The sequence below is a fragment of the Anolis carolinensis genome, chromosome 1, assembly GCF_035594765.1.
Source record: "Anolis carolinensis isolate JA03-04 chromosome 1, rAnoCar3.1.pri, whole genome shotgun sequence".
NCBI classification, from domain to species: domain Eukaryota; kingdom Metazoa; phylum Chordata; class Lepidosauria; order Squamata; family Dactyloidae; genus Anolis; species Anolis carolinensis.
In genome coordinates this window covers 114,186,057-114,208,941 of record NC_085841.1, presented here as the reverse complement: position 1 = coordinate 114,208,941, position 22,885 = coordinate 114,186,057, and the positions used below count along the sequence as shown (strand labels likewise).

The following is a 22,885-nucleotide window of genomic DNA, read 5'->3' as shown; positions in this document are numbered from 1 at the left end:
TTTCTAGTGTACCTTTCCAATTTTCACCCACTTTGGGTGCCTTACACAAGTAGTTCAATTTGAAACATAAATAAAAATTTGCACAAAAACAAGGAGCTAGCTTGAACAATTTGCTTACCACTATGTGAATTAATTACTGCATTTTTGGGTATTAGTATAATCAAATGAGCATGTGAAAAGGCTAAGAAGGACTACATATCCACATCCACACACTCCAGCAACAAAGCTCAAGAGCATAAAAGGTAACTATAATAGGAAAATGTGGGTCTCAACCAGGATTTAAGAGAGAAAGAAAGCACACTGAACTGTAACACTGGCCAACACACATTTTGGTGCCTGAAATGTTAGTTCTGGGTATATCTGACCTGCTGATTCCAAAAATGGCACCACTTTCTCCCCCCGCGCAATCAGCTCCAGTTTCTGAGATGCAAAATATATGCCATATAGCAGTCTTAAAAAACCCATGATAACCATAACTAAAAAAACTTGAGCTGATGCGGTCTATCCAATGCAATGTTGTGAGTCAGCGCCCCAAAGAACCCCAGGAACAGGCCTAAAAACAAAGACGGCAAGGAAAAAATGTTTTTTGTTGGGCTGTGTTATTTGACAATGCATATATATATATATATATACACACACACACACACATTATGTACATAGTGCTTTCCCATTCTCCTTTATGAGAAGGAAACAAAGAGCAGGAATGGTGAGAAGAGCATCTTGTACAAGGAAAGCTCTGGTTGGGCTGTGTAATCAGTTGTTATGTGCCTTCACATCTACTTTGACCTATTGTGGCCCTCTTCTAGGGGTTTCTTGGCCAATGTATTTAGATTAGGAGAGGTTTGCCACTGACGTTCTCATGGCATTAGATGAAGAAATGAAGAAAGGTTGTAAACCCTGGTCTCCTGGCATCCTAATCCAAAAGTCCATGTTGGCCCCATTCCACAATGATCACTGAAATACATTCTGCTACTTCAGAGAGTTGTTTTGAGAGTAAAAAGAGTATCAACGATCCTGAACTCCAATCCAAACAACACAACAAATGGACTCAGCGACTTTAACCTGCATTATACAAAGCTGATTCCATCTGCTGTGACATTTCCTTGCCTCACAACATTCTTTAGTGAACAGTAGATATACTAGTTTGTTATGGCAAAAACAACAAAACTGTTTTGTATGCCTTGAAGACTAACCAGTTTTGTTCTGACATCACTGTCAACTTTATCCAATGCATGAAGAGTTACTTGAGTTGGTAGTTTTATACACACTTGCTTGGGTGGGGGACACTAAATAGTGGAGCTAGAGAAATTTGAATTTTAAGAACGGCTATTCATAGAACAGCAACTTAGTGGTAATGAGGACATCCTTGCAATTGTAGTTCAATTAAACTATGCAGATGTGTCTCAAGACTCTTCATTGTTTTGATTTTCTTTACAATAATATTCCTTGCAGCAGTTTTGGAAGTTTCAGTTCTTATACACTGTATTACCAACACATACAAATTATGTAAATATGGAGAGGAACAAGATTATGGAGCAATTTTGACCATTTCAACTGTTACATAACTACATGCAAGAAATAGAATACCTTTTCTCTCAAAGCTTTCTTCTCTGACAAAACAAACAAGGGCAAGGAACTTTGTCACTTCTTTTAAATAAAGGACAGTTGTGTTGTTCAATTTTATTATTGCTGTTGATTCTTTATCATAAGGGGTTCCAGCGCCATCTTCTTTCAGCCTAAACACAATGGTACAGGAGCGAAAAAATAGCACATCGTTTACTCATTCCCATGTAGGAAAAAGCATTCTTATCCTATACACTATTTTAAAATAAATTGCATCACAAATCTGATGTCTGCAATATGCTACAAATAATCTACACCAGTATTATTATAGAAGATCTAAAATAGGTGACTCTATGAACACATGATAGACAACTGGTTAGTTAACCAGATGCAGGGTAGCATCAAGACATTGGTACTGTAAGTCACAACAGAGTGGTATTCCCTCATATTGTGGTTTTGACATTTTGCACACACATTAGTAACTAAAATGTAAGATTTTTACATTAATTGCATGATATAATCAGAATTATTCTGATCAGCAGCTGACTTAAAGTTGATAGGGAAAGAAAAGACTGTTAGGTTTCCCAGTGCCATGCAATGTTTACACTGGGAATGGTTTAATGTTTACAAAGCTCAGTTGGTGCTAGACTTTTGATATGTTTTAATCATCTGAAAGATTATTTATAATTGATACGTATATATTTTTTACAGTTTTATAATATTGTGTTTTACTGTTATTGTTATTGCCTGTATCTGGCATTGAATTACTGCCATAGTTTATAAGCTGCCCTGAGTCCTCCTTTGGGGGTAAGAAGGGTGGGATATAAGTACAGCAAATAAACAAATAAATAAATGCATTCCTCTCCTCAATACAATTTTAAGGAATTTTAAATCACTAGGAGAATGGGGAGAAAACAAGAAGCAACAAGCACAGGGAATTCCTCCTTTTGAAAAAGTGGTGCTTGCCTCTCAACAATCAGCTTTGCTTTGCTTTGCTCCATGTCCTTCTACCAAGTGTGAGTCATCTGAAAGAACTTAAAGAGGGACTGTAAGATTAAAAATAGCCTGCAGCTTTGGCTAAGTGTTTAGTTCTGTTTTCACTTATCCCTTCTTTTGTGCTTTTATCTTAGAAATATGCCTTGCCCATCAGTAGACCCTGGCAATGTTCAAAACATTACTCAGAAGTGAAACACAACAGGAGAAGCAGATGATGAAAACAATTGTTTTTTGTGTCTTCAAGTGAAAGTAGCAGTTTGGTTTCTTGTTGTACACCTTTTGACCTATGCCAACCCTATCACTGTGTTTTCTTGGCAATACTTTTTCAAAGTGTTTTTGTCTGCCTTTGAGGCTCAGAATATATGACTTCTTCAGGGAGAGGGAATTTGAACTCTGGTCTCCCAGTGTTCAACATGCAAACTACTACACCATGTTAGCTCTCACCAATTTGTTAAAGGGGAAAAACCCCAAGGCCATCAAGCTGCTGATCTGTCTGACTTGGGCATGTGCTGGAAGAAGAACTGCTTGGAAGGAGCTTCCAGTCAGTATTGGACTGCCTCATTCATTCTTTCCTTCATTCACATGATTCTGGCCCAGTTAGCAATGGGAGTTAACCCACTGGTAGATGGCTCCTTTCTGCAGTCTAATAACATGCATTTATGCAGGTGGGTATACTGTAATAATCAAGATTAAAGTTTTCAGAAACTCTTTCTTGGGATTCAGTAAGTATGGGTTAAAAGGAAAAAAGTGAAGATGATGATGCTGCATATTTCTAAATTTCCAAACTGCAGTGAAAAAACAAGAGTAACAAAACTCATACGTATATAGTGCTCGGGGATGAGGCTGACCATGGTGGCAGAGGTTCATTTTGCATGTGAAATATTTAAAAACTCAATCTTTGTCTTGAAAAGCCATCCTAGGGGTTCAATATAGGAGATTGGGTATACTGTAGTACATTTGGCTTTACAAACCACACACATCTTTCAGTCTGGGCATGTCCTTTTAAATAATACAATTTAGAGCATCCGTGTGATCTTTTTGGCACCAGATTATGACTTTCTCTTCATCCAGGCCTTTTAAATGACTCATTGAGAGTCCTGGGCCTCTCCATTTGCAAAAATGCACACTTCATTTCAGAATGCAGTGAACGCTACATTTAACGTTGGGGTGCTGTTAGGACAACCTGTAACTTAGGAAGCACAGTGATTTTACTGATTTTTTTAATCCTATATTTAAAATCTTTCATGCTTGTATACTTTACACCTCCCATTTACCCACTGAAGCAGAGTATCATAGTATGTGCTCAATACATAAAAACTGTCTTCCATTTCTTGTTTGCTTGGAGCCAGTCATTTGTGACTGAGCCCTCGAAACCCTAACCAATAATGTAGAAATATTTTGATCAAGATTTTGAGATATACTCCTACTCTTCTTTAGAGGCTTGTATCAGAATCTCGGTTGTAGCAAAAATACCCTAAAGGCACCAGATTCGGTAGATCTTGGAAGCTAAGCAGAGGTTAACCCTGGTTAGTACTTGAATGGGAGACTGTCAATGAATATGAGACACCGTTGGTTACATTCCAAAAGAAACAAGTCGCAACACCACCCCAAGGATTTTTTTTTGTCTAAAGAAACACGAAGACATTCATGGATTCACTATAAGTCAACAGGCAACTTTAAACTGAATCTCAGATCTGAAACATCTTTTATATTAAAGTGATCTGAGATTTATTGCTAACAGCAAAAAATGGCGGCCATTTGGGCATCTATTTTCTGCCCTTGGGAACCTTCAGGGGCCACATGGATATAAAAAATGACAAAAGAAAGTTACTGGAAGTTCATTTCTGCTTTTGAAAAAAAGAGAATTTTTATGACACAAGAGGGTAGGGCTACCCTTCAACCCATGAATCTCTATCTCTTGAAGCTACCAAGAGGGAATTAAATTAGAGTGGAGTCTACATTTCAGAGTACCTATTGCGAATTCTAGCTAACTCCGACTGAAAGATCCAAGAAGTCTATGTAAAAAAAAAGCCCAGAAAAGGTTTATCACACAGCTTTAGCATACCCACATCTATATTTACCACTCTTCTCCATTTGTTGCCCCTCCCCAAAGCAATGCCTCTAGACCAACCCTCTGCAAAGCTGTAGGATTACTTTGATCCATACACATATAGCTCTAATAATCACACACATACCATGTGGTCACAAGACTCCAGTAGTTTCAGTGAGCTACTTATTCTTAGTGATAGTTTCTTTACTAGAATGAGAACAGTAAGCTTGGAAACACATCACTACATATGTAGAGTCCAGAGGGTATTTCTTTTAAAATCTGTTAATTTTCTAGCGACTTTAAGCCTTGCAGACTGCCTCCACAGGGAAGCAAAAGGTAAGAACATTCTACTTACCCATAGATGCAGGAAATGTCAATGACAACATCTATCATATCACAGCTTAGTTCATACGTCTGCATATCCACTGGCGAACTGTCAGTGGCAATATAAATTTTACTAACTACGTCAAAGAGAAAGGCTTTCTCAATTCCAGAATTCTACAAGGAAACAAGGAGCATAGAAATCTTCAGATGATGAATGTGACAATTTCTTGCGTATCTCAGCATCTTATATATACTGATAGCAAATACAAACTGGGGAAATATCACCTAGAAATAGTTCTACAGCTATTACAACTGGGTGTACTTCAGCAGATGTCATTCATAAATAAGTCCTGCTGAGAGCCATGGACTGAGGCTTAATGGTTATCATGAATAATCTACTGATTTCAGTAGGACCTTGTTGATTTGCTGGATTATGTCCATTGAGCAGTATGATGTAAGTGTATATGGCAAGGCTGCATACAGATAGTGTCCCTGAACATATAAAATATGGGTTAAATGAAAATAAACAAATTGAAAAGAAATATTCACAAAAGCATATAACTGTCAAAACATACTGCTTAGATTGTTACTAAAAAAGTCAAACCCAAAACACTGAGAATGTGAATGCATAAGCCACAAAATAGTAGAGAAAAGCTTTAATCCTTTCTACTATTTTGCAGCTCTATTCTACTGCGGTTCAAACACTATATGTTTTTACCAAATGGTAGCTTTGTAGGCAGGGCACACAATTTGAATGGATTTGCCCGACTTAATAAACTGAGCTTTCCCCTCCTTCAAAACTTTTCTTAAAGGCTAAGAGACCTTCTAAAATATTTAGGGATCTTGCATTGCAAGGATGTAATAGATTATGCAGCGGCACCAAGGATAGTGCCAGGAAAAACTAGAGATCATTCAGGAAGGCTAGAAAAGAATCTTAAAAGTATACAGAGAGCTATTACTGCAGTTAGCACTGAGAAAGCTATGCTAGAAGGACTAATTCAGAAAAAGTCAGATTCTTATTTGTTTGCATTCTTGGCTTTTACTTCAGAAAGCCTAGCAGCAAAAAATGTAATAATGTTTTTGGGAAATGATATTAAAAACAAATGAAAGTATGCTTTTTCAATAGAATACATGAAATGCAGATAGTTACACACACATATATAAATATTTACCGAAATAAAGATGTTAAGCAAGTTTTCCAAGGTTGGCAGCTGGGGGATCAATTTCTGCACCACTTTACTAAATGCTTCAAATATAGAATGGTCGTATATACTTGTTAAATAAAAGCTGGGAAAGAAAACTGTTATTAGCAATGTATTCCTTTAAAATAGCCATCTGCAGAATGTTTTATTTATTTAATAATATGAAAAAAGTGTTAAATCATATTTTATTAATGTTTTCTACTTTGTAACCCAACTTAAAGGAATGCTGGGAAGTAGAGTAGAAACTGAATAAATAGCAATAAGAAAGCATATACATATTTTTAAAGGCCTCTTCCAAATTTTAGACTGCTTTCTTAGGGACTCCATTTGTAACCCTGTAGAGTTAGCAATTCATCCCAATGTATATTATCCTCAGAAAATGTTCCTCCTCATAACATGATTCATTATTTTTGAGGTCAATTAGTGTACCATTTATTAATTGACCTCAACCATTTAACTTTTTATTACAATCTCCAACTGGTGTTGGACTCTAGTTCCCAATACTCCTCCACACCATCCATAGTGGTTGTGGTTGATGGGAGGTGAAGTCTAAGAATGTATGGAGACAAAAGTCTCCCATTCCTGGAAATGGGACACACAATCAAGGTCACTTAGCTTCTCCAAGGCAACAGAGCAGGCCACATTTGAAAACACAGTACTGAAGCCGGTCTTAGCAAGCTCAAGGACTCCAATTGCTTGACCACTGCATATCTGACTGAGGTGTATCCCTGCTTTCTACGATTTTGCCACTCTGATTATTTGCTTTAATTGTTTCTTTTTCCTCTGGCGGGCTTTATCAATTTCTTCTCACCTTAAGTGGATTTTTTCCAGCCCAGCATCTGCAAGGTCATCATTTGTCCTCTGATGAATGTCTCTTTGTGTTTCAATCTTGTGATCATCAGACAAACCATCTACTTTGTGAATAAATATTTCAAAGTTTATGTCTGGATTCACTTTATATGCTCTTGTCACAGTGAGGTGGAGTCTAGCCAATGCTTCCATATAGTCATCCTACAAATAAAAATAAATTGGATAAGTGCTTTTGTACCAACAATAAGGAAGTGATGAGTTTCTAATGTTTACTTTGTAACAAAACATTTCCTTTTTACAAAAAAAGTTTCACAGCCAGAAATTACAACAAAGATAATTATCAAGCACTATTATCTCCATAGCAATCTTGCACCTTTAATTTTACTTACGTTTTTTATTTTCCTTTGTTAAAATAACTGTTTAACAAACATGTGTCACTAGGTAACAATACCAAATTTTCTTTCAAGGTAGTTCACATTAAAACATTAAGAGATTTCTTTTACATTCATGGTAGTTTGAACTGATGGGTCATTTTCTTGTATTATGACTATTGTTCATATCTTCAACAATTGCTGTGTTGTCAAAGAATCACTGGCCACGAACTGCTAATTGTGACTGTGGAATCATATTGCCTACACAACTTCAGTCTGCAGAAATATCACAATAAAAACTTCAGTCTATCACAACAAAAACCACCACCACATTCTTGCATGTAGGAAAAGAAACATGTCATTAAGAAGAAACATGTCAAGTGTCCTACATATTTCCCTAAGATATAAAGTGCAGTTGAATAAACATACATTCAAGTATGCTATCTCTCACTTATACTCAAAAGCTAAAGCCCACCCACACATGAAATCCTTCAGGTGAAGAAGTAACAATTTCCTACTAAAATTTTTAATTTTCCTGTAAATCATTTTTATAGAGCAGTGGTTCCCAACCTTTTTTTTTTCCAGGAACCACTCTCCAACATTAGTACCAAAAGGGTTACGAATCAGTTTTTGTTCAACTTTAGATTCGTTTTGGTTTTTTGGGGTGCTGATTCAGAAAAGTGAATTGGATAGACCACATCAACTCTAGTTTCTGATGGAGAACATATGCCATCCAGTAGTTGTCATCTGCCCACAGAAAACGGTATTTAATAATCTAGAGCTGATGTGGTCTATCCAATGCAATTTTCGGAATCAGCACCCTAAATAAGCCCAGGAACAGGCCTAAAAACGAAGACACCAAGGCGCCCCCGCTTCCAGGTGCCACATGGAATGGCTCTGCTCAGGGGGAGGGAGGAAGAGGAGAAGCAGCAGTCAGGAGCTTGTTGTTGTGCCTTTTGTGGGTAGTCAGCCTCTCCCCTCCCAACATCCTGGTTGCCTTGGCACTATAAGAGGGTTTTGTAAGACCACCCTCGTTGCAATGGTGTAGTAACGGTGAGGCTGTGGACCATATTTTAGTTCTTGGGGACCACTGGTGGTCCATGGACCACAGGTTAGGAACCACTGTTATAGAGTTTACACAACTGGGTATCATTGAAGTGCTAGGAAATTCCATCTTAGTTTAAATTACATTATTTTAATGATTGCTTTAGATGGAGACAAGAAATGTCAAAGTCATTTTTTTCCAGTCCATAGATGTCCTGATATCTCAGCCCCACTCTCATTTGACTTCATCATACATGATTTTTCCATTACTTCAAAAGCTGCAGGTCTGTTATCTAACATGATGCAGTGCCACCAGAGCCTCTGAAACTAAGAAGAATAAAGAACCAAAGAAACCAATGCATCCACAGATTCTGTACTCATGGATTTAACAAATCCAAAAAAGCCAGCCTTGCTTTTGCCATTTTATACAAGTGACACCATTTTATGATGCCATTGCATATGATGGGACATGAGAATCCATGCATTTTGGCATACACATTAATTTCTGGAACCAAACCTGAAGTGGGTATCAGGGGCCCGCTGTACTTCCAGCCACATCTGAGCTTTTCATGGGATTTTCTAGTCTGATATGGCCCATGAGTTCTCAGAACAATAACGTGTCCCTTTCACTATCTAACATTGCTAATATTTGTTTTAGATAATTCATATAGACAGAAATGGCAAATAAGACTAATTGCCATGGTGATACCTACGAAATAAGGAATGCTAGCAGCATTAAATATTTGCATTAGAACTTTCTATATGTAAACCAAGAAGAACCAATGAAGTCCCTTATGAACAAAAGCCTCTTCTGCCCAAGGGAGATTAAAGAAAAATGTTTTGATTGAAGTCTCCCGTTACAGTCCATTCTATTCCAGACAACCTCACAATCCTTGGGAGCATCTTTTGAATACTAAACAAGTAGTAGGAATGGGGAAAACATAGGAAAATACTGTTAGAGAAAGTAAGCTCTGCTTGAAATTCTCTGGATTATCACCTGTACTATGGAAAGTTAGTTCAATGTGTGCAGATTTTTTCATTATTTGTTTTACTTGTCTACTAACAGGTGTTGTTTGTTTGTGCGTGTTTAGGATGCTGCGTGTGGACAGGAAAGCGAAACTAGTCTGTTAATTATTCTTTACCTGAGAATCAATAACAAATATCAGTGCTCCAGTCCCTCGGAAAATCATCTCATAGTCAAAGGTGGGATCAAAGAAATCAATTTGTCCAGGAAAGTCCCATATCTGAAAGTTGACAAAGGAGCTGTTGGAAACATCTTCTCTGCAGATCTTATTGGTGCTTTCCAAGAAAAGGGTTTCATTTGGTGACATTTTATGAAAGACGACTTTCTGAATGGATGATTTTCCACTTCTTCTCAGTCCCATGAGCAGGATTCTGGGTTTGACTTCAGTACTAAAAGGGTCATTGAAATCTAGGACTGAACAAAACAGATAATTGAAATCTAGAACTGACACTATATAATTAACAATTAACATATGTGTAATTGTATCAAAAGCCTAAAACTCATTTGAGAGTAACCGCCCCTCAGTTTTAACTGTTTTCACTCTCACAGAACTACAGGTGCATCTACACCAGTGGTTCTCAACCTTCCTAATGCCGTGATCCCTTAATACAGTTCCTCATGTTGTGGTGACCCCCAACCATAAAATTATTTTCATTGCTACTTCATAACTGTAATTTTGCTTCTGTTATGAATCGTAATGTAAATATCAGATATGCAGGATGTATTTTCATTTACTGGACCAAATTTGGCACAAATGCCCGATACGTCCAAATTTGAATACTGGTGGGGTTGGGAGGGGACTGATTTTGTCATTTGGGAGTTGTAGTTGCTGGGATTTATACTTAACTTACAATCAAAAAGCATTCTGAACTCCACCAGCAATGGAATTGAACAAAACTTGGCACACAGGACTCCCATGACCAACAAAAAATACTGGAAGGATCTGGTGGGAATTGACTTTGAGTTTAGGAGTTGTTGTTCACCTACATCCAGAGAGCACCGTGGACTCCAAACAATGATGGATTTGGACTAAACTTGGCACGAATACTCAATATGCCCAAATTTGAACACTGGTGAAGTTTCGGGAAAATAGACCTTGACATTTGGGAGTTGTAGTTGCTGAGATTTATAATTCACCTACAATAAAGAAACCCCTTGAACCCCACCAATGATAGAATTGGGCCAAACTTCCAACACATAACCCCCATGACCCACAGAAAATACTGGAAGGATTTGGGTTCCTAAGACCATCAGAAATATGTGTTTCTGATGGTCTTTGGCAACCTCTCTGAAAACCCCTCGCAACCACTCTCAGGGGTTCTGACCCCCAGGTTTAGAAACACTGATCTACATTGTAGATTTGACATCACTTGAACTGCTATGGCTCAATGCTATGGAATCATGAGAGTTATAGTTTTGCAAGGTGTTTAGCCTTCTCTGCCAAAAAGTGCTGTAGCCTCACCAAATTGCAACTCCCATGATGCCACAGCATTGAGTCATAACAGGTAAAGGGGTGTCAAGCTGCATTAATTTTACTGTGTAGTTGTGCTTTCTCTGATCTTGAAGAGACAAGCTTTAGCAGATAAATTTAAGGATTGATCTCTACATTCTCCCAGCAATTTTTCTAGCACCACCTGCTGGTTTGAAAAATAGTTCATGTTACTTAAGGAATAAGCCACTAAATTTGATAACAATCCAGAATACAATGTTATCTTGAGTTCCATATTCTTTGTGCATTTTATTATTAGTGACTTATTGGATTGCAAGTGTGAGGAAAATTAATTACAGCTATCAATTAGCACACATTTTGAATAAGGAAGCTATGAGGTTATATCGGTTCCAGTTAACTGCAACTGATATGAGCAATGGCAATGTAAGAAATAAAGATGGTCTTTTTCTTCCAGTGGTGACTTTGCCCCAGTGACTTTCTTTTGCTCACAGAAGGCTGGACTAAAGCAGTAAACATCTTTTGAAGTCCCAACTCCCGTCACCTTTCCCATCTGGAATATCTAATCCAGATAGGGGAAACATCTGAAATAGTGTGAGTGGAACTGCAGAAGGAAGAGATAGCTTGTAAATATTGCTTTCCCCCTTTCCACTGGTTGGACCATTTTGAATGGAATTCCACTCAAAGGATGCTCCTATGGGTAAGCCCGTAGCCAAGGGGAGGGGGGTTAGGGGTTCAAACCAACCCCAAAAGTTTCAGGTTAAAAAAAATCTGGTTTACTCATGAATTTTAACTGGTTAACTAAATCCCCACAACAAATATATGAGAAGCAAAAATTAGAGTCCCTCCAGAACCCCGGTGGTGCAGCAGATTAAACCACTGAGCTGCTGAACTTGCTGACCGAAAGGCTGGTTGATCGAATCCAGGAAGCAGGGTGAGCTCCTGCTGTTAACCCCAGCTTCTGCCAACCTAGCAGTTTGAAAACATGCAAATGTGAGTAGATCAAAAAGCACTGCTCCAGCAGAAAGGTAACAGTGCTCCATTCAGTCATGCCGGCCACATGATCTTGGAGGTGTCTTAATATCAGGGGGAAACCTTTACCTTTTTACCAGAACTACAAGCACTATCCCAACCAAATTTTGATTAGTCACACTATCATTATCTGTCTTTCTACCAATTTACAAAACAGTACCTTCAGAACAACTTGTGCTTGGCTGAAAAAAATTATTGCTAATTCACAATGGAAAATGTCTTGATAATAAAGAAAATAAGAAGAAAGCAGAAGAAAACAGAAACTTTTGCCAATTGTGGAAACTATTGTCCTTTGTGGTCGAAAAGAATTGGCTTAAAGGGGGAGCAATGATTCAGGACCATGAAGAACCTTTCACAGAGATGGTAATTTCAGGACCTTGTTGAGATCTCGTACTAGATCATGAGATACTGGCCTGAAAAGTCATGGAGGGGGGGGGGGGGTCCACCCTCTCACGAATTTTTTTTCTGGCTATAGGCCTGCCCATGGGGACAAAAAGGGCTATTGGCTTTCCCCCCTTCTGTGACAGAATGGCCATTTTGGATCCAGCCCATGGCTTTATGGAGAAAATATTACATGGCAGTTTTGGTTCTCACTGTTTTATCTGCCTTGTTGCTTTATTCTTAACAAGAACTAATATTGTTTTGAATTAGATAACTTTCTAATCAGGTTATACATATCTAGGAACACAGGAAATGGGAAACAGAACTGTGGGCCAGTTTTGTGTCTGTTATCTATTTGAGATTTGAGTGATAGGATTAAGATCCAGCCACTAAAAGTCATAATTGACAGCACTTCCCCGTGTCAACTAATAAATGGCCCGTAGTATTTCCAATGTCAGTTCAACAAAATATTTTTATTTTGTCTCACACTATGGTTTCATCTTAGAATTTGGGGCAAGCATTGTGCTTGTGACCTCTCTCCATTCTGTCATGTGCCCAAAATTAAGCATAATGTATGAGGAAAAAACTTGGTGCATATAAAGAGATTCCTTTATATAGTGTAAAACATTTAAATATGCAACCCTTTCAATCACCATCTGGAATCTGTGGGAGGATAGCCCAGAAAGAACAGTAGCATTTGCTATTTCTGTACATTCAAAACAGTTCACAAAAGGAGCTGTGAATCATCAGATGACATACATGAACAAGAAACATGGGAGAAGACATCAGCTAGAGAAGTAAATCCAATTTGGAGAAGTATAATCATCTCTGAGGTTTATGCATTGGAGACGGTTTTCGTCACATTTCCTCTTCTTTGAAGGGAAAAAAAAGAACCCTTCCTATATATACTTCTGAAAGTGGTGTCATCTAAAATGCCCCTTTTGTTTAAAATTAATTGCACGTTCATAGTATATTTGTAACTGGGAGTCAGAGCTGAAGCAATTTTGGGTGAAGGTGAAAGAAATGTACTGACCTACATATTAAAATCAAAACTTATAATAACTGGTTTTTGGGGTTTTTTTCGTGTCAAGAGTGACTTGAGAAACTGCAAGTAATTTCTGGTGTGAGAGAATTGGCCGTCTGCAAGGACACTGCCTAGGGGATGCCCGGATGTTTGATGTTTTACCATCCCGTGGGAGGCTTCTCTCATGCCCCCACATGGGGAGCTAGAGCTGACAGACGGGAGCTCACCCTGCTCCCTGGATTTGAACCACCGACTTTTCAGTCAGCAGTTCAGCTGGCACAAAGGTTTAACTCATTGCGCCACTGGGGGCTCCATAAGAACTGGTAAGAATATCATTTTATAATCATGTTTTACTTCTTTAAAATGTATTAAGTGACTAGCTTATTAGATATTTACATTCATAAGAGTCCAAGAAAGTTGTTTTCTTAAGTTTTAGTCAAATATATGTTGTGTTCTATCAATCTAAGTAATCTGATAATTCATGTGGTAGTAATGCCTTGTGCTATCATTTTAATGTAGTACATCTGTTATAAATAATTCATATATATTTACCATTTAGGACGGAGTCAGAGCAACAAAGACAATAAATGTTTTTTAAGGATTAATGTCATCAAATATACATTGAAAAAGTCTGCATTCAAGACAACCTAAAGTTTAAAGTAGTCACTTTTTTTGTTGTCTACTTGGTCTATAAAACAGGAACATTCCCAAAGAAGATAGTTTATGGTCTGCAAAAAGCAATAGGTTCTGGAAAACCATGTTTAACACAAAAATAAACAATTTTGTCTCCGAATACAGCTATTGAATATACACTTTGTTCATCCTCTTAAACATCTACACATAAAATATGTTTCCTATACCATCACATCAATGCATAAGAGTTCATCAAAGCTATGCAGACAGCCTTGGAGAACAGCTAGTAATATAAGGAGTGACATTCACAGCTGCAAAGGAGCGATGAACACAGCTGCTGCCTTATATGGGCTTGAAATCAGCCTTCCTTGCTCCAACAGATTTCCAAAACGATTTTATTAAAATGTAGTCCAAGTTTTTCCCACTTTTGCAGGGGTCCTGTGTCTCTCGTCTAACTGAATGTGGAGTTGGACTGACTTTAATTCATCATTTAGATGATGAGAGGTGGGCTGCTGGGGATGGGGTGATCGGGATTTGGGAGTGGCCATGTAGCTTTTAATGTATTTTAATATTTTTATGTTTAATGGTTTAATGACATAAAACATTTAAAAAACATTTTTTTTAAAATTATATTCATACTCTAATGTATGTACATTGTTTTAATTTGCATTGTGTCATACCATATATACTCGAGTATAAGCTGAGTTTTTTAGGCCCCTTTTTAGGGCTGAAAAAGCCACCCTTGGCTTACATTCAAGTGAGGATCCTGGCTGGCTTATATTTGGGTTGATTTTTATTCGAGCATATAGGTAATCAGAGTTGGACAGTCTTATCTTAAATTACAGTTTTATGTAAATATTCAGAAACATTTAATCTACTGATGCTTCAATTAATGTAATTTTATTGGTATCTATTTTTATTTTTGAAATTTATCAGTAGCTGCTGCAGCATTTCCCACCCTCAGCTCATACTCAAGTCAATAAGTTTTCCTAGTTTTTTTGTGGTAAAATTAGGTGCCTCTGCTTATATTCAGATCAGCTTATACTCAAGTATATATGGTATTTATTGTTAGTCACCTTCAGTTCCTAAATCAGAAGAAAAGCAGGCTAAAATACAATAAATAGATTAAACTAAAATAAATTTAGCCTACTCCCACTGCTTACTCTATAACAGAATCACTTCTGAATTACTCGTGTAACAAATCGGAAAGTCGCTATTCATTTATTTCTGTACATTACCAATAGTAGCAAGATTCTTCTCTACAACCCTATCTCATTATTTCTGTATCTCATGGAAGCTTTTCTTTTCTTCTCTTTTTCTTTTCCCCCTGTTCTCCCCTATAAAACTTAACTAAAATATAGTTATTAAACAATGACCCTAAATTATGGGTCATTGTTTCCTTTAAGCAGCAAAACACAGAAAACCTATACTCACATGACTCCCAAGAAAGCTAGATTTGCTCTTATCCGGAGTCAGCTATTTTAGCCTTCTTCACTTCATACAACACAATGAGGACTGTATGCACTTAATGTGCTTTTTCTTTTCAAAAAAAGCAAGGCTGGAATTATGTCTGACTTTGAGTTATACTGTACTTTCTAACCACCAAGCTCCCTTTGCCTTCGGATACTGACGTGTATATTCAGAATGTGGGTATTCGGTAGCAATGGAAAACCTACGTGTGTTTAAAGATACTTCTGATTTTCTGGGAATAAAGCTCTAATATTGAAAGCAAAGACTTGCTCAGATAAGACCACATAGAAATACAGTCCCCTGTGTCCTTCTAGAGCACATATACAGATAACCAAGAACTGAACATTCAAAAGCTGGGGACACAATGCTATCTAAGGCTCTGAGCCAGAAATCTCCTGGCTTACATCTCTCCGTAGCTACAGTAACACAAAGATAGCTTTACACAAATCTCAGTCTCCCGTCCTTGGTGTCCCATTAGCAATGTTGGCCTTTGCAAAAGCTGTCATAAGAATTAGCTGGATATTTTTGTGTCAGGAGAACTTGAGAAACTGCAAATAACTTCTAGTGTGAGAGAAGTGGCCGTCTGCAAGGCCGTTGCCCAAGGGGCACCCAGATGTTTCATGTTTGTGAGAGGCTTCTCTCATGTCCTCGCATGGAAAGCTGGAGCTGACAGACAGGAGCTCACCCTACTCCCTGGATTCAAACTGCCGACCTTTCGGTCAGCAATCCTGCCGGCACAAGGGTATAACCAATTGCGCCACTGGGGGCTCCTAATTAGCTGGATAATGTATAGTTTTGTCTAAAATTCAATATGAAACTATTAAGAAGTTATTTTAAAAGTTCCAACAAGAAAGCTGATCTTAGATTCAACATCAGGCACTCATAAGAATATATCACACAGCTTGGCCTGTTGTGTGTTAGACCAACCTATAAAGAAATGTGGTTATTAATACTGAATTATCATTTATCTGTCCCCTTTCAGTCTGGTATGGTCAAAAGATTTGCACCTCTCTTCAAACTTGCCTCTTTCCTAGCTGTACTACACTTCCACAATGGCCAGCCCACAGTCTCATATCCCTAACCTCAGCCTACTATATTTTTTCCAGACTGAAACCCCAGCACACTTTAAACCTTCCTTCCTCTGTTTTAAACCTTCCCCTTTCCCAACTTTCAAACTTCCTCACCTGAAAGACCCTCATATATTCACAGCCTCACCTCTTAATTTCCCTCCTTTCGGGCCCTCACTCAACTCCACAGAAAACCGAGCCTCCTCTGTGCCTACAAAGCTCAATGCATCCCATGACCTTTCTCCTCCTAGCCATGCTACTTGTTGTTGTTGTGTGACTTCAAGTCATTTCTGACTTACTGAGATCATAAAGCAAACTTATCACAGGTCAGCAGAATTTCTCCAGATGAGGTTTGTCCTTGCTTTCCTCTGAGTCTGAAAGAGTGCACCATGTCAAGTCACGCCGTGGGTTTCCAAAGCAGGCGGGGATTCGAACCCTTCCCCAGAGTCATAGCTCCATGCGCAAACCATTTCACCACACTGGCTTCCGACAGTGTTGCTAATGTATGAGAATTGTTATTGTTTGCAAAAAAACAGGAAACTGTATCCAATATTATCGGACTGCATCTCCCAATATTCTTCGCCATTATCAATGCTGGTAACAGCTTCTGGAAGTCATAGTTCAACAACACCAGGAGAGCTACACAATTCCAACTTTGAGCTACAATAATGGAAAGGTTGCACTCAACCACTTTACTGCCGAGGAGACAAGATGCTCACAGAAGCTAGAGCACTTATATTGGCAATTCAACCATTTATTTATTTTTATCCTGCTTCTCTCCTGATACAGGGACTCAAGATGGCTCACAATAAATATAAAACAATGCTAATTAAAACAATATTAAGACATTAAAATATAAATACAGTAATGAAAAAGTAGCTCATTGATGTCATTAAAACCATTAAATATTTTAATGCATTGAAACTCCACACATAGCCTAAATCCCAAATCATACTGGCCCAGAAGTCCACCTTTCATCAGTCCATAATGGTGGGCTATGGAAACCCATGGAGTGACTTTGGACATGGCACATTCACAGACTCAGAGGAAAGCAAGGTCAAACTTCATCTGAAGTTTGATGTTTCGTTTTATGTTGATATAATTTATTTGATGGTTTATGTCTTATTTTAATATTAGATGTTAAGTTACAATTTGTTTTTATATGTTGGGTTATTATTTTTTGCTATTATGTGTGTATTGGTTGTTGTATTCAGGCAAGGAATGTTTGCCTTTTTTGTGACTGGAATCTGCCCTGAGTCCCTTCAGGGAGATAGAGCGAAATATAAATAAAGTTTTACTATTATTATTATTAATGCCCGGTGGCAGAGAAAGATTTTCACCTGCCTACGAAAGGCAAGCAGGGATGGGACCATATTTGGGTGGGACTACAATGCAGAATTAATGCACTTTGAGATCACTTTACCTCGGTCAATGCTATTATATCCTGGGAGACATAGGTTAGTGAGACACCAATGCTTTTTGGCAGAAATGCTAAAGTCTTGTGAAACTGCAGCTTCTGTAGTTCCATAGTACAGTGCTGAGCCATGGCATCTAAAAGGCTGTCAAACTGCCTTCGTTTTACTACAAGGGGCCTCCCCTGAGTTGCAGAGCAGCCACCAAAAAGGCCCTCTCTCGTGTTACCACCTAAAGAGCTTGAGAGGGTGGTGGGACAGAGAGAAAGGCTCTCCCCAGATGGTCATAATATTCTGATAAGTTCATAAAGAGAAATACAGTTCTTCGGATAACCTGGACTCTGGCTGTATATAGTTTTACTAGCTGTGCCCGGCCACGCGTTGCTGTGGCTAGGACTTAATTTTTCTTTTCTTTTTGTTGTATGAACGTAGAGGCGTGGATGAGAGGTTGTGCTGTCAATTTTCAAAGTTGTGGGGCATTTAGTTTAGTTGTTTTGTCCGGTGCCGTGATTCCATTACCCTTTTATATATATAGATATATCAAAACCAGCACTCTGAATTATGCCCAGGGAATGGGCTGGCATACTATGTATGTATGTAGCTGTTGCAACCATGTCTCGCTAGGGCTACCAGAGTAAAACTGGAGAGCACTCCGGTACTTATAATTTTAGAAAAAAGAATTGCCGCAAGTATTGTCACACAACCAGATAACAAGGCAAATTTGCTGAAATTCCTTCTATGTAATCAATAAATGTAGAAGCACCTTTGTTGATTTCCATTGGCAGCCTGACTAAGCACTTATCTTCTCTCAGAAATGCGGTTGGCGGCAATGTGAGAGGGCCTTTTCGGTGGCCAGCCCAACCCTTTGAAACTCCCCCTCCCCCCAAGGAGATTAAAACATCCCCTTCCCCTAACATCTTTAAAAACAGCTGAAGATCTTCCTGTTTAAGCAAGGTTTTAATGAAAAAAAATTAATTTGGAATGACAGGAAGTCTAACTTTCAGTGAGTTGAGTGAAGTGTATTATTTGAATGGACGAGTTCCCGCAACAATTGTATCAGTTAAACGATTTTAAAATGTTTATTTATATTTTATTTTATAGTTTGTTTTATTGTTATATGTATGGTTGATTTGTACTGTTTTTTAAAATGTTGTGAGCTGCTTTGGGTCCTGTTTAAGGAGAAAAGCAGGATATAAATGAAAATTTATTATTATTACATCTACAATGTGTAATTAATGCAGTTTGACACTACTTTAATTGCCATGGCTCATTGCTGTGAAACCCTGGGAGTTTTAGCTTTGTGAGGCACCAGCACTCTTTGGCAGAGAAAACAAAAGACCTTGTAAAACTACACTTGTCATGATTTCATAGCACTGAGCTGTAGTGGAACAATGGGTTAAACCCTTGTGCCGGTTGGACTGCTGACCTGAAGGTTGCCAGGTCAAATCCGCGAGACGGGTGAGCTCCCGTATGTCAGCTCTAGCTTGCAGGGACATGAGAGAAGCCTTCCAGGAGGATGGAAACACATCCAGGGGTCCCCTGGGCAATATCTCTGTAGACAGCCAATTCTCTCACACCAGAAGCAATTTGCAGTATGTCTCAAGTCACTTCTGACACGATTACAATAAAAAACACTGAGTTGAGGAAACTAAAATTGTGTCAAACTGCATTAATGTGTAGCTGTACCTCCTCAAAGCAGCAAGACTGCTTGCCTCTCCCGAAAACTTCTGATCTTTTGTTGTAATCCCACAACTTCTATTCCTTAAGAAAACTATTTCATTCTACTTTCAAGAAAAGCTAGGTGGGCCTCAAAGAGATCTAGCGCCCTTTGCATTCTTTACCAGCACTTTAAAAACTCAGGATCGCTTTGGGTGGAAATAGGATCTCAAGGAAGAGCACAGAGAATGGGCTGGAGGGTGGTTTTTTGAGAATATCACTTCAAAACAAGCAAGACCTCCACTCCCCTAGAGGCACAAGGCAGGCATGTGACACAAGTACACACACACACACACACACACAATTTCATCATCCCCTCCCCTCCGGCCCTCCCCACCTCCTAGTCCAGTGCTTGCTGCCTGAGGCAGCTGCCTCATTCTACCCAATTCTACTTCTTACACTGTTATTTTATCTTGCCAGCAGACCACTATAGTTGTAGAAGGGGAAGGGGGCACAATGAGGTAGCTGCCTCAGGCAACATAAGCTGGGCCCTCTTGGTATAACAAGTGCTCTGGTATGAAACACAAACACACACACACACACACCCAACTAATCTGCTGCCCTCGGGGATGATTGTATCGTAAATACAGATAGGGATGACTGACCTCCCTCCAAGTACAGGCAGTGCCCAAGATAGGTTCTGTAGGGTTGTTCTCAAGTTGAATTTGAATATAAGTAAGTATATTTTAAGTGAAACTCCAGGTAAATCTATCTATCTTTGGTCAGCATAGGGAACACCCCTGTGGTGTTTGTTTTGCTATCTGTGCCCATGTTCAGAAGATTTACCTTCATTTTCTGTCCCTGTGAAAATTGGATTTTGAAAAATTTGGTTTGTTGTGGAAACAAGAACTGGTGAGAAAGCTTTGGTGGGAATATCTTTCCCCCATGATAACAACTCTTTCAGGAGTGGATTTCCCTTCCGAGGGGAAGATTTCTCCCACTTCTGTTATCTCACCCTTTTTCTTAACTATGAGTCATTTGTAAATCGGATGTTTGTAACTTGGGAACTGCCTGTATCTTGAAAGATTCAACTGCAAGTTTAGTGAGGAAAGATGGGAGCTAGCATGATGCTGATACCGGAGGAAGAGTCTCTCCCTTAACGCAGGGTTTTATGATCTTTTTCCACTTGTGACCCCTTTCTGACCAATATGAGACCCCAGGGATATAAAATAGGTATAAAAACAAAAATATTTACTGATAAGAAATCAGCATTTGCAATGCTTGCTAAACAGGGCTGATTTTACTTTTTGTGAAGCACAACTGAAGCATTTCCTGCAGAGTCCATTGTAAACACTGCACATTGTTGCTACAGATTTATGGTAGATCAGTGGTTCTCAAGCTGTGCTCCTCCAGGTGTTTTGGGCTTCAGTTCCCAGAAATCCCAGCCAGCTTACCAGTTGCTAGGATTCGTGGAGGAGCACAGTTTGAGAACCACTGGTGTAAATGTTTGCATTTTTCATGACCCTAATTTCCCATTTGGGATCATGACCCAAAGTTTAAGAAGCAGTGCCTTACAGTGGCAGAGACTCTTTTCTTTAGAGCCCTTCCCACAGGGGGTAAGACTTTGGAGTCCCTGTGCATAGCTATGGGGTTAAACGACTAGACCAGGCATGGGCAAACTTGGGCCCTCCCGGTGTTTTGGTCTTCAACTCCCACAATTCCTAACAGCCTACTGGCTGTTAGTAATTGTCAAAGTCGAAGTCCAAAACACCTGGAGGGCCCAGGTTTGCCCATGCCTGGTCTAGATGGCTTTTGGGGTCCATCTATGTGAAAAGGCGAGGTGGAAGAGCCAGAAGAGAAGGGCAATTCCTCTGCAGGAAGCTAGGCCTTTGGAAGCTCTCTGAGTCCCTCTTCAGCTTGGAGAGGCTCAGACTAGGTGGTCTCTGGTTTCCCCTTTATGAAAAGGAAACAAGGGAAGAAAAGGGAGCTACTGGGTTGCTGTGAGTTTTCCAGGCTGTACAGCCATTTTCCAGAAGCATTCTCTCCTGATGTTTCGCCCACATCTATGGCAGGCATCCTCAGAGGTTGTGAGGTCTGTTGGAAACTAGGCAAGGGGGGTTTATATATCTGTGGAATGTTCAGGGTGGGAGAAAGAACTCTTCTCTGTTTGAGGCCAGTGTGAATGTTGCAACTGGCCAGCTTGGTTAGCACTGAGTGCCCTTGCAGCTTCAAAGCCTGGCTTCTCCCTGCCTGGGGGAATCCTTTCTTGGGAGGTGTTAACTGGCCCCAATTGTGTCTTGTCTGGAATTCCCCTGTTTTCTAAGTGTTGTTCTTTATTTACTGTCCTGATTTATAGTTTTTTTTTAAATACTGGCAGTCAGATTTTGTTCTTTCATGGTTTCCTCCTTTCTTTTGAAATTGTCCACACACTTGTGGATTTCAATGGCTTCTCTGACATGGTGGTTGTTCGAGTGGCCCAGCATTTCTGTGTTCTCAGATAATATGCTGTGTCCAAGTTGGTTCATAGATGCAGGGGAAATGTCAGGAGAGAATGCTTCTGGAACATAGCCATACCACTGGGAAAACTCACAGCAACCCAGTGATTCTGGCCATGAAAGCCTTTGACAACACAATAGGCTGTTAGGAATGGTGGGAGTTGAAGTCCAAAACACCTGGAGGGCTCAAGTTTGCCCAGGCCTGGCTTAGAGGCTCTGAATATCTTTCAGTTTGGGGAGAGGGTGGGAGAGACTAGACAGCCTTAGGGTTCCTCTGTATTTAAAGGGGAAGCGTCAGAATTCCTCTTAAGACAGCTTAGCCTTTGGAGAAGCTTGGAAGTTAAGCTAGATGGCCTTTGGGTTCCTGGAGAGGAGACAAGAGGGGCGGCTCCTCTAAAGGAAGCCAAGCCTTTGAAGGCTCGGAGGGACCCCATCCCAGCCCCCATTCCCAATAATAAAGGCCCCTTTCCCCTGTATGGAGAGCTAGCTACTCACATGCCCCACTGCCTCCGTTTTCGGGGTCTCCGTCCGAGAAGGACTCCGCCCCGTCCCCATAGTCCGCCAGCCCCACGATCTCGTCGTCGTCTTCGTTCTCCTCCTCCTCTTCTTCCTCCTCTTCTCCTTCATCTTCCTCCTCCTCCTCTCCTTCTTCCTGCTCCTTCGGTTTCCCCGGCACCTGGCTCATCCTGACCCCTCTCCCCAATTCCGCCTTGGGAGACCCTTCTCCCCGCAAATGTGTTCCCTTTCCCCGTCTCCTCCTTCCTCCTCCTCCTCCTCCTCTTCCTCGCCGCCGTTGTGAAAGGAGAGCCAGCCAAGGCCCTCCCTAAGGAGAGAAAACGGCGTGACCCAAGTCACCTGACAAACACTCACTCACTCAACTGAGT

General features: G+C 39.6%; 1 protein-coding gene across 1 annotated transcript in view; it reads right to left on the bottom strand.

The window, feature by feature from the left end:
- The window catches only part of rragd (Ras related GTP binding D), a 24,780-nt gene extending 1,895 nt beyond the window's left edge, over positions 1–22,885 (bottom strand). Inside the window, exons 1-6 of the mRNA XM_008119466.3 lie at positions 22,497–22,885; positions 9,503–9,798; positions 6,947–7,146; positions 6,106–6,220; positions 4,965–5,107; positions 1,588–1,736 (exon numbers count right to left, since the gene is read on the bottom strand). Of these exons, the coding sequence (XP_008117673.1) occupies positions 1,588–1,736; positions 4,965–5,107; positions 6,106–6,220; positions 6,947–7,146; positions 9,503–9,798; positions 22,497–22,686 (1,093 nt within the window). The 5' untranslated portion in view covers positions 22,687–22,885. The remainder of the gene's footprint in view (positions 1–1,587; positions 1,737–4,964; positions 5,108–6,105; positions 6,221–6,946; positions 7,147–9,502; positions 9,799–22,496) is intronic.